At 40.4% G+C, this 12,103-nt stretch overlaps 1 protein-coding gene across 1 annotated transcript in view; it reads left to right on the top strand.

The window, feature by feature from the left end:
* Positions 1-1,080: 1,080 nt before the first annotated feature.
* The window catches only part of TXLNB (taxilin beta), a 55,833-nt gene continuing 44,810 nt past the window's right edge, over positions 1,081-12,103 (top strand). The window contains exons 1-2 of the mRNA XM_027972501.2: positions 1,081-1,206; positions 3,824-4,276. Coding sequence (XP_027828302.2) covers positions 3,838-4,276 — 439 coding nt within the window. The 5' untranslated portion in view covers positions 1,081-1,206; positions 3,824-3,837. The remainder of the gene's footprint in view (positions 1,207-3,823; positions 4,277-12,103) is intronic.

Here is a 12,103-nt window from a genome sequence, read left to right as displayed (position 1 = left end):
CTTGGCTTGTGTCCCTCCATCACTCTGACCTCTGCTTAGATCACCAAGTCTACTTTTCTGACCTGACCCTCTTTCATTTTTAAGGACCCTTGTGATTACATGGGAACCATCCAGTAATTGTGGATAAACTATCTCAAGATCCTTAAGTGGATCACATCTGCAAAGTCTTCTTCACCACGTAAAGCAGCATATTCACATGTTCCTGAGATTAGGGTGTGGAAGCCTTTCTGGCGGCAAGATCCTGCCTAACACAGTGGGTATCAGTATGCCAGCCAGTCTCAAGAGGAGAAGCTCTGATGGAGGAATCCGATTTGGAAAAGTATGGGAACACATTCTCCAGAAACAGGAGAAAAGGGGCACGAACGTAGGTTAAGAAAAAGAACCGTTATATGGTCAATGAAGAGGAAGTTCTTTTTCTGAGGATTAAGGAACAGGTTCAGGATTTGAGAAGGGAGGAAAGACTTGGAAAATCTGCAACTAAAGAAGAAAAAGCAACTGCTTCCCTGGGGCTTATTTGAATAAAGGCAGTTACCTGAGTAAGACACGAGGTCGGAGGTCACACCAATTAGCATGTACATGAAGATGGCACTAAACCCACTGCCAAAAGAGCCATCTAAATTTATATTCAAATTTTACAATGAAACCAAGGAATGACATCAGAATTAAAGTGCTTCTCCTACCTCTTTCTGATATGCCATTGTTCCTCTTTTTCCTTGATTCCTAGTAGAAACTTGACACTAATTAAGCTAGCATATGGGGGGGTGGGGAGGGAGATGAATCACAGGCCACACTGGAAATAAACCAAGAAATAAGAAAACTTGATCTCTGCCCCAAAGAACAACCATAGTGAAAAACTGCACTAGCAAGGGGCATGTGTACAGAGAGTTTAAACTTTTTAAAGGACAATACTAGGAGTCTGCTAAGATCTATCAGCCGCTTCTTTTTCCTAGGACATTTGCCCAGGAGACAGCTACTGAAGCCTCGTGTATTTCTCTCTTGCTGTGTCACAGGATGTTCTTTCTCCCCCATCCCCCCGCCACCCCTGCTCTGCTCTCCCGCTGCATGCGTGTGTACGTGTGCGTTTGGTTTCTCTCTCCCCTGTAAGAGCGCAGCTGCCCGCCAGTCTCCTGCTGCTGCTGCTGCTCTGACTAGCTTTTGCTGCCTCTTGCCTCTCCTTTCTCTTTCTGCTTAGCACCTTGCATTCTGGTAAGTATGACAAACACTCCCCCAGCCCTGTGAGATGTAGGGTGCGGTTTGTGGTGTTCGAAACTTGCAACTTTGAGACTGCCAGTGAACTGCTGAAGAACTTTCCATTGTTTTATTTATAAGTAAAATGTGTTGCTCAGGAAGGGATGTGTGTGTGAGTGTGGTCATCTAATGGGACTGCCAGGACAAGTGAAAAATAAAATTCTCTCTCAGAGGAGGCAAAAGATGGGCAATAAAGTTTGTAGAAGATAAAACTTAGAAATAAGTTCTTGCTGTAAAACTAACTGATAAAGAAAGAGACAATTTACAAATAACAAGAGTTTTTTATTTTTTTTCGTTTTTGTCCTCTTGGGGACTTATTGAGGCTACTTTTAGGAACTGAGTTGTCCTGTGGTTTACAATGACTCAGTTATTGTGTTTTAAAGTAAATGTGGAGCATGAGTTTAAAGGAGATCATGCACTTAATATAAAAAAATCAATGATTATGGCCTCTGATGAATGAAGAATAAATCAAATACAAGCAAAACATTTGTATTCAAACTAACCACACTAAAACTCCTATGGACAGCTGGTTTTAAACTCATTGCTTTGAAGTCTGGTTTACTTTAGAGTTTATTTCATCCTCAGAAGGCCCCCTAACACTTTAAAACTCACATACAGGTTTAAACCAATCAATGTTTACTGTTTTCAATTTGATTTAAAAGGTATTCTCTTCCTTTTAGTTCTAAAGATGAGGTGTTAAAGGCCAGGGCTTCTTTTAGAAGAGCTTAAAATAACTACTGGCTGGACAGCAGGTGCCATGGATCTTTCTCCAAGTTCAGGGGAGGCATAAGTTATATATAGATGAGTGCACCCAACAAGCAGGGGTCAGGATAAAGAATTCCAGTGACGAAGACAATGAAGCTGTTTACTGCATCATTTGATAAGAAAGATGGTAAATTAAAATAAATGAGAGAAAACAGTTCTTCCTTCAAAGTTAGTGAGTACTTGGTGAGGGCCGCAGGTGGGTGGTAATGTCTGGACACTGAATTTTCTGTTCTTGTTGCATTCGAACATTTGACTTCACCTGTCCTGAGAAGGGGAGGAGGAAGCTGTATAGTGCATGGAGCAGTGTGTTTTTTTCACTTTCATGCCAACACAACAGCAAAACCTGTGGATTATTAGGACCCTGTCATAATTTCATGCTGCCAATTAGCAGCACCACCATTAATTATTATTCACAAGTAAAATGTACCATAACTTAAAGGCAGAAGCCAAACATATTGCAGCTCTAGAAATGGTGATAGCCAGCCACCCTAGAAAGCCTGATTCAGCCCATCCCTCACTCCCTATTTCCAAAGGGATTACTTGGGATTATTACATTATACATGGATTATTCCCCTGGTTCATTCCCTCCCTGCTTTTAAGACATTTCTACTTCTTAAAAATTATTGTTATCCTAGAGCTTCTTGACTGAGATGAGAAAGTCATACTATATTGGGGTGTTTTTTACCCCTAAAAGAAAGTCTGTTTTTATATTGGAACAAAAGACAGAAAGACAGAATGTTTGCTCAGTTGCATCTGACTCTTTGTAATCCCATGGACTGTAGCCTGCCAGGCTTCTCAGTCCATGGGATGGTAGATTCTTTACCAACTGAGCCACCAGGGAAGCCCTCATTGGAACAAAATGATATAGAAATTCAAGGAATTGTCATTATATCACCATGTTTCCATACACGTTCACATCTTTCCTCATGTAGTCTTATTTCAAAATTGATGCTGGTTTGAACCTCAAAAAAGTGTTTTTTTCTGATTAATTAGTACATGTCGCTCATCTGGGAAAAGGAAAATACCAGAAAAGCAAGTGTTTCCTGTATCCAGTATAATAATTGATCTATATTAATGGGCTCATGGGTTTCCCTGGTAGCTCAGATGGTAAAGAATCTGCCCCCAGTGCGGCTGGGTTCAATACCTGGGTCTAAAAGATCCCCGGAGAAGGAAATGGCAACCCACTCCAGTATTTTTGCCTGGAGAATTCCATGGACAGAGGAGCCTGGTGGGCTACAGTCCATTGGACTACAAAGAGTCAGACACGACTGAGTGACTAACACACAATGGGCTCATACTAATTAATATGCACTAAAATAGAGTTTAGACTGTTACTGTTATGAGTGATTTTAGTAAGGTCAGTGGCTCTTATACTCAATGTTTTAACTTTAGGAGAAAAGTATCAATTTAAATTTAGACATTAAATGTAGATTAAACATTAAATTAATGTATTTCTAATTACTGTAAATCTATGTAGAATTATAGATGAGAATGATAACACAAATTGGCTATTCTAAGCAAAATGACAGATATGACCATGAAAAATAATACCTTGAATTAATCTGTTAATGTCAATAACAGGAGATACTATTGGAAATTAAAGACCAAAATCAAACATATGCTAAAAGTATGACTTAATTTGGAAATGCTTCTCACAGTTTCTACCCAACTAATTGCAATATCAATGCTTTGTGGAAGTACATTCATTCTGTGTTAGAAACTGTAATCAGTAGGTACCAGTGTGGGGATAGCCTTACCATATGCCTGTAACTGGGTTAACTACATCAACCCTGGCTGTGCTTACCAACAGATACCACTCCCAGTATGGAGAGCAATCAGCCTGGGCAGCTGTCGGGGGAACCACCATCAGCACCCGCGAGGGATAGTTCAGCACTGTCCAGTCAAAATGGCCTGGAGAAGCAAAATGATCAGGACCACTCAACCCCACTCCCAGCACCAGAGCAGGCGGCAGGTATACAGCTGGAACGGGGACCCCACGATATCTCTGAAGAGTTGAACCGACAACTGGAAGACATCATTAACACGTACGGGTCCGCTGCCGGCGCGGCAGGGAAGGAGGGTACCACCATGGTCAAGGAGCAGCCTGAGAACACAGACCCACCTGACAATGAGGATGGAGACGGCGAGGAGGCCCCTGAAGAGGCGGAGAGAGAACCCGCAGCCACTGGAGAGCCATCCACAGCCAAAGAGCCTGTCAGCAACAAAGAGCAAAAACTGGAGAAGAAAATTCTAAAAGGATTAGGCAAGTAGTTACATTCTAATGTATGGTTTTTCTTTGAATTATTCCTAAAATGGGGCACTTCCAACCTTTGCTAAAAGCCATACCTCAAACTTGGATTTTAGCACAATAGCTTCCTTCGGGATCGCCCTACATCTTCTCTTACTATACTTGTCCCCAGCCCCCTCCCCCTCAACAGAACTAAAATGAACTTTTCAGTATGTTACCCATCTATTCTCTGTCCCTTGTGGTTTCCCACTGCTCATAGAACAAAGACCAGACTTCTTAACATTGTCTTTCAGGCCTTAATAGCTAACCCCAACCAGCTTTCTCTCATCAAGTTACCCCCCAAAGCCTCTTTTCTGAACACGCTGCCCTGATTACACCATTACTATCATCACCACCGTCTAGTAGTTGGTCATTCTCATCTTCTCTTTCAGTTCTTTCAACAGGCCATGCTCCACTCCCCGACAGGGCCCATGTCCATTCTATTTTCTCTACCTAGAAATCCCTCCCCACTTCCCAGTTCGGCCCTCTCAGAACTTAACTCATCACTTAGCTCACAACTCAAATGGCATTTTCTTAGTCTCACCCTGAAGTCTTGTTTTCCATTTCAGTTGTACTATATATCTTTTCTTCCTGACATTTACATTTGAGAGTATACATTTATTTTTGTGGTTATTTGATTAATACATCTCGTCCCCACTAGGTCTTCTATCTCAAGAGCAGGGGCAATGTGTGTATTTGGACATCATTGGATGTCTAGCATCTAGAACAGTGGTTGACATGTGCTAGGTGCTCAATGAATATTTCCTGAATATCCGTTATAAGGATGAATGAATGAGTGAATGAATGAAAAGGAAATTGTTCAAAGCAAAGCTAGTAGAATCTAGATTTAAACAAAGTCTAAATACAGGGATGGTTTTGTATATAAAATGATTGTCACTGGATCACTTGAGTATTTCCATTACTACACATATAAAATATTTTTTATTTTAATAAAACTTCAAAAATATATTGATTATGCTACTGCTGAGTCACTTCAGTCATGTCTGACTCTGTGCGACCCCAGAGACGGCAGCCCACCAGGCTCCCCCGTCCCTGGGATTCTCCAGGCAAGAATGCTGGAGTGGGTTGCCATTGCCTTCTCCAATGCATGAAGTGAAAAGTGAAAGTGAAGTCGCTCAGTCGTGTCCAACTCTTTGCAACCCCATGGACTGCAGCCTACCAGGCTCCTCCGCCCATGGGATTTTCCAGGCAAGAGCACTGGAGTGGGCTGCCACTGCCTTCTCCATATTAATTATAGAATGTTGAAAATTGCAGAAAATACTTTCACTTTCATTAGTTCACTGGTTCAGCAAATATTTACTAATGCCTAGTCTTTATGAGGTACACAAAGATAAAAAAAGATCTTTGGTTAAGGACTTTGGTTAAGTCTAGAGAGAAAGTAGACACATACACTAACTGCTATATAGGATAAGTGCTAGAACAGGCACAGGAAATTGTCAGGAGAGCATGGAGTAGGGGGGTTGGAAACACCTAAATGTCTATACAAGAAAGGTGAGAGAGTTAATTTTTTTAGCTATGAGTGAGGGCATGTTACTACCCATATGAGTGTCCTCTGCCTGTCTTCCTTGGTGAAATTTCACTGAAATACTCACTACAATCACTACCTCCTATGTGATACATTCCCTGACAGGCCCAGGTAGAGTTAGCATCATCTTCTGTAGTTCTCCATTAAATTTTCTGCAGCAATCATCTGTTTATATACCTGTATCCCAAGCTGGAGGGAGAATCTATTGAGATAGTGGTCACATCTTGCTCATTTTTGGAAGCTGGTGTGGCGGAGTGAAAGATCATGGGCACTGGAGTCAGAACTGGGTTCAGACTTCAGTGAATAGGTTATGTGCAAACCCCAAAGTATGTCTGTGCTGGCATAGGACCTCACTATGGGGCTTAAAAGCACTGCTGGTAATGCTTTCAAGAAGGGCTAAAAGACACAAACAGCTACTTTACCTACTCAGCATAAAGATTAACTCAGATAATACCAAGTTCTAAAGTGCAAGGTTGGAATCACTCTAGTGTTTTGGAACTTTGGGAAAGAGAATAAAGTTGTTCTGTGTTATAGAGGTATTTTCTGTTCTCCATCCAAGGCATCTCAGAAATAAACTTTTGCATTAGTCATTGTTAAACTTTCCATTGTTGAAAGTTAAGTCGCTCAGTCGTGTCTAACTCTTTGTGACCCCATGGACTGTAGCCCACCAGGCTCCTCTGTCCATGGGATACTCCAGGCAAGAATACTGGAGTGGGTTGCCATTTCCTTCTCCAGGGGATCTTCCCAACCTAGGGATCGAATCCAGGTCTCCTGCATTGCAGGCAGACGCTTTAACCTCTGAGCCACCATAATCACATTGCAAAGGTGAATGATTTCAAGTGTTTCTAACCAGGAAAGATCTTTGGCTTTATCACCCTAAAACTACTTCTACGTAGGAATTTGTATGTGTTATAATGGGGGATAGGTATGAAGAAAGCAGGGGAAAAGTTAAAGATGACCAATTTTTGACTGTCTTCCACGAGTTATTTCAAAATCTGTATTAACCTCATGTGCTGCTGTGTTCAGTAGCTCAGTCATGTCCAACTCTGCAACCCCATGGACTGTAGCCCTGCCAGACTCCTCTGTCCATGGCATTTTCCAGGCAAGAATACTGGAGCGGGTTGCCGTGTCCTACTCTAGGGGATCTTTCCGACCCAGGCATTGAACCTGGGTCTCCTGTACTAGCAGGATTCTTTACCTGATTCTTTACTGCACAGATGCACCTGGGAAGCGTATTAACCACATACTTACTTCCCTGGTGGCTCAGACGGTAAAGCATCTGCCTAGAATGCGGAAGACTCAGTTTCAATCCCTGGATTGGGAAGATCTCCTGGAGAAGGAAAAGGCAACCCACTCCAGTATTCTTGCCTGGAAAATCCCATGGACTGAGAAGCCTGGCTACAGTCCATGGGGTCGCAAAGAGTCAGACACAACTGAGTGACTTCACACTTTCCTTTACCAAATAATCAAAAAAATTTAGAGAAAGAAAAAAATGTCACAATTAATTCTGTCATTTTGTATAAATTACCAAAGTTCAATTGAATGTGTTTATCAGGACCAGTGTTTGTGATCAGAGTGCCCACATGGGTGCACACTAATTACATGCATATAAGCTGCTGATACTTTCAAGCTGTTCCTCTGAAGACTGTCGATATATTCTCTAAACATTGTACTATTTCAGCTACATTATGAGTTAAACTATATTTTTAGGCTAATTTAAATATGTAACCATTGTTTTAAACATCATTTCAATTGCCTGAAAGTGGCTTCAACAAACTGCTTGGCTCTTTATCAATTAAATGACATTATTATGTCATTTAAACTATGGTCTAGACCAATGACTTCAAACTTAACTGTCCATTGGAATCAAATACAGAATTTGTCAAAAATGCCATTCTTGAGCAAAGAGATTCAGAATTGGTAGGTCTGGATTGGGGCCAAGGCACTCTGGGTAATTTTAACAAAAACAGATTGTGGAAACGATGGTTTTATGCTTCAGAAAATGCTTCCTCTACCTTTCTGGAAAAAATATAAAGTGCCAGATGTGGTCTTCTTTCAGAAACTATTCAGAACTTTTACAGAATTTGAGTATGTCATTCAATCCATATCTAAGACATATCCTTAGTCTTTGCTTACATATTTGATCAAAGACCAATCTTTAATTAGTGTATGTTTGTCAGATAACATTTGCTTTATTGATATTTTTGAGATATTGAAATGTTCTGACTCTCTAACCCCAAATTTTCCAAAGTATATGCTTTGGGATATTTGACATTTCAGAGCAAGATAATTTTCCAACTGGCAGAATTCTCTGACCTTTAACATACACAACAGTGAAAATCTCCAATAGTGATGGGCATAGTTTACAATATTTCCTAAATTTATTGGACCAAAAACATCCATCTTTCACAGAACACTGATTAATATATGGGAAATGTCTCTACAATCCAAGCACCCAGGACTTGTTTTTCCTTTACAGGCTGCATATCCTCCCACTAGTAACACACTGTACACCAGAGCAGTTGAGGTAACACTAAAATCTCTTTAGTTGGTGGAGTCACTTTCTCCTTGGCACTGAACAAAATAAAAACAGATTCCCCACTAGACAGCACTATGACCTGTCCTGTTAAAGTCTAAGTATGTCCCTTCCTCCCCTCACCCCATCTTCCAGCTCACAGGTGTCTTATTCATCTCTTCTCTATCAACATTATGTGAGTGGCACAAGTACCACATAGTAAGAAGCACAAAACAATGATAAATGTAATATCCCTTTTGATATTCAGGTTGATAACCGATTGAGTAGGAAATCATGGATCTGAAGCATAAATCTGGGAGAAAAACAAGCTGATCCACAGGTCTATTATGAGCTCAGAATTTATCTAGTCAATGTATCGATTTCTAGATAGGAAAATTAAAGCCTAGAGAGTTTTAAAGTCTGCCCCCAAAAGTTATTCAACTAATTGATGTGATTGTGTAATTAGTCATAAGGAAAGCAAAGTGCAGACCTAAAGTCACTAATGTTCAGGACCAAAGAGAGACTAATCGGTATGTCGGTTGAGAAGCATTTAGCTGAGCTATAGTTCAGTTTAATGGGTTTCATCTTTCCAGTTACAGGGGAGTTTCAGTTCTACCTTCTGAGTAGCATCTTGACTAGGACACTGGTTTTCTAAAGTCTTTTCAGCTATTGACTTACTCTGCCTTAGAACGGTCACCTTCCCAGGTGGTCTGTTTTATAAGATTTTAGCTTGATTTCTAGTTTCACTCTGAGAAAGAAACAAACTGTAGCTTTGAAACAAATGCTAAATTTTCTGGAAGAAATGGTAGAAGACCAGAGGAATTTAGGGGAGAGAGGAATCCACAGAGACTGAAGGGTTCATGAATAGATGCATATGGATGCTCAGACTTAGGTCAGACCCTGAAAAGAGAGGAGGGTTTAGAGGAGTAAGTGAATTAAGGGAAAAATAATTGTTTGCAGTAAAATGATTAGTACTTTCTTCTGACCCAAGTTGGAAATGGATATATTTATTTCTTACTTCTTTTTCTGATATTTTTCTTTTTTATTGTAAGGTTTTGTTTTGTTTTCCCTGGAATAATCTCATTATTCAGTTCAGTTCAGTCACTCAGTTGTGTTCAAATCTTTGCAACCCCATGGACTGCAGAACGCCAGGCTTCCCTGTCCATCACCAACTCCCAGAGATTTCTCAAACTCATGTCCATTGAGTTGGTGATGCTATCCAATCATCTCATCCTCTGCCATCCCCATCTCCTCTTGCCTTCAACCTTTCCCAGCATCAGGGTCTTTTCAATGAGTCAGTTCCTCACATCAGGTGGCCAAACTACTGGAGCTTTAGCTTCAGCATCAGTCCCACCAATGAATATCTAGGACAGATTTCCTTCAGAATGGACTGGTTGGATCTCCTTGCAGTCAAAAGGACTCTCAAGAGTCTTCTCCAACACCACAGTTCAAAAGCATAGTTCTTCAGTGCTCAGCTTTCTTTATGGTCCAACTCTCACATCGACACATAACTACTGGAAAAATCACAGCTTTGACTAGATGGACCTTTGTCGGCAGAGTAAGGCCTCTGCTTTTTAATATGCTATCTAGGTTGCTCATAGCTTTTCTTCCAAGGAGCAAGCGTCTTTTAATTTCATGGCTGCAGTCACCATCTACAGTGATTTTGGAGCCCAAGAAAATAAAGTCTATCACTGTTTTCATTGTTTCCCCATCAATTTGCCATGAAGTGATGGGACTGGATGCCATGATCTTAGTTTTTTGAATGCTGAGGGGTTTTTTTAATATTTATTTTTATTTATTTGGCTTCTCAGGGTCTTAGTTGTGGCATGTGGGATCTAGTTCCCCAACCAGGGATCAAACCCAGGGCCCCAGCACTGAGAGCTCAGAGTCTTAGCCACTGGACCACCAGGGGAGTCCTGAATGTTGAGCTGTAAGCCAGCTTTTTAACTCTTTTCTTCCACTTTCATCAAAAGGGTCTTCAGTTCCTCTTCGCTTTCTGCCATAAAGGTGGTGTCATCTGCATATCTGAGGTTATTTATATTTCTCCCAGCAATCTTGATTCCAACTTGTGCTTCATCCAGCCCTACATTTTGCACACTCTGCATATAAGTTAAATAAGGAGGGAGACAATATACAGCCTTGATGTACTCCTTTCCTGATTTGGAACCAGTCTGTTGTGCCATGTCCAGTTCTAACTCTTGCTTCTTGACCTGCATACAGATTTCTCAAGAGGCAGGTCAGGTGGTCTGGTATGCCTATCTCTTTAAGAATTTTCCACAGTTTCTTGTGATCCACGATCCACACAGTCAAAGGCTTTGGCATAGTCAATAAAGCAGAAGTAGATGTTTTTCTGGAACTCTCTTGCTTTTTCAATGATCCAACAGATGTTGGCAATTTGATTTCTGGTTCCTCTACCTTTTCTAAGTCCAGTTTGAACATCTGGAAATTTACAGTTCAAGTACTATTGAAACCTGGCTTGGAGAATTTTGAGCATTACTTTGCTACAGTGTGAGATGAGTGCAATTGTGTGATAGTTTGAACATTCTTTGGCAATGCCTTTCTTTGGGATTGGAATGAAAACTGACCTTTTCCAGTCTTGGGGCCACTGCTGAGTTTTCCAAATTTTCTGCCATGTTGAATGCAGCACTTTCATAGCATCATCTTTTAGGATTTGAAATAGCTCAACTGGAATTCCATCACCTCCACAAGCTTTGTTTGTGGTGATGCTTCCTAAGACCCAATTGACTTTGCATTCCAGGATGTCTGGCTCTAGGTGAGTGATCATACTGTCATGATTATCTGGGTCATGAAGATCTTTTTTGTACAGATCTTCTGTGTATCCTTGCCACCTCTTCTCAATATCTTCTGCTTCTGTTGAGTCCATACTGTTTCTTCCTTTACTGCGCCCATCTTTGAATGAAATGTCCCCTTGGTGTCTCTAATTTTCTTGAAGAGATCTCTAGCCTTTCCCATTATATTGTTTTCCTCTATTTGCACTGATCACTGAGGAAGACTTTCTTATCTCTTCTTGCTAATCTCATTATTAGGCTCATTTTTTTTTCTTTTTTAGGAAAGCTTTCTTTATAGTTATAGCTAAGAAACTGCTAGTAGTTTAAACACATAAAACTGATTTTTCTTCCTGTGTCTGACACTGTCACCTAATGACCCCATTTCCTAAAATTGTAATGACAGCCTTTCTTATGAGATGATTGGTCTAATCTCTCCTCCACACAATCACACACAGCACTTTAGTCCAGCAAAATTTTAATGGATGTGTAAAAACTAAGCTCTCTCATGTACAAAGTTATGGATTATGTACATGTTTGTCTCCAACTTCTTGGATTTTTTTTTTGTAGAAATCATTTTTGAAGGGTAGATTGATGCATCTGAATGTTAAACTTCTATACAAAATAAGAGAATATGAGAGCAGAAAAAGACCTCAGCAAGTGTGACAATTAAAAAAAAAAAACTGTTCTCATTGTTAGAAAAACTAAAGGGGAGAAGATACTGAACATAGAAAAAGAGATCCACTGGCCTCACTCAAGTGTTTCTATCTTTCCCAAAAGAAACACGATATGGTTTTCTGGTTGATACTCACATTAAGAGCTATGCTAAGCATACATTAAAGGTCATAGGTGACAGTAAGACCTGTCTTTCCTCCAGTTGATCACAAAGTTGTTTTCTGGACAGTGTTTATTTGATTTACATGATATTAGTGTGCACAGGTTGGCTCTGTTTAGTT

The sequence above is a fragment of the Ovis aries genome, chromosome 8, assembly GCF_016772045.2.
Source record: "Ovis aries strain OAR_USU_Benz2616 breed Rambouillet chromosome 8, ARS-UI_Ramb_v3.0, whole genome shotgun sequence".
Classification (NCBI taxonomy): domain Eukaryota; kingdom Metazoa; phylum Chordata; class Mammalia; order Artiodactyla; family Bovidae; genus Ovis; species Ovis aries.
The sequence above is the reverse complement of the archived record's forward strand: the minus strand, read 5'-3'. Positions and strand labels throughout refer to the sequence as shown.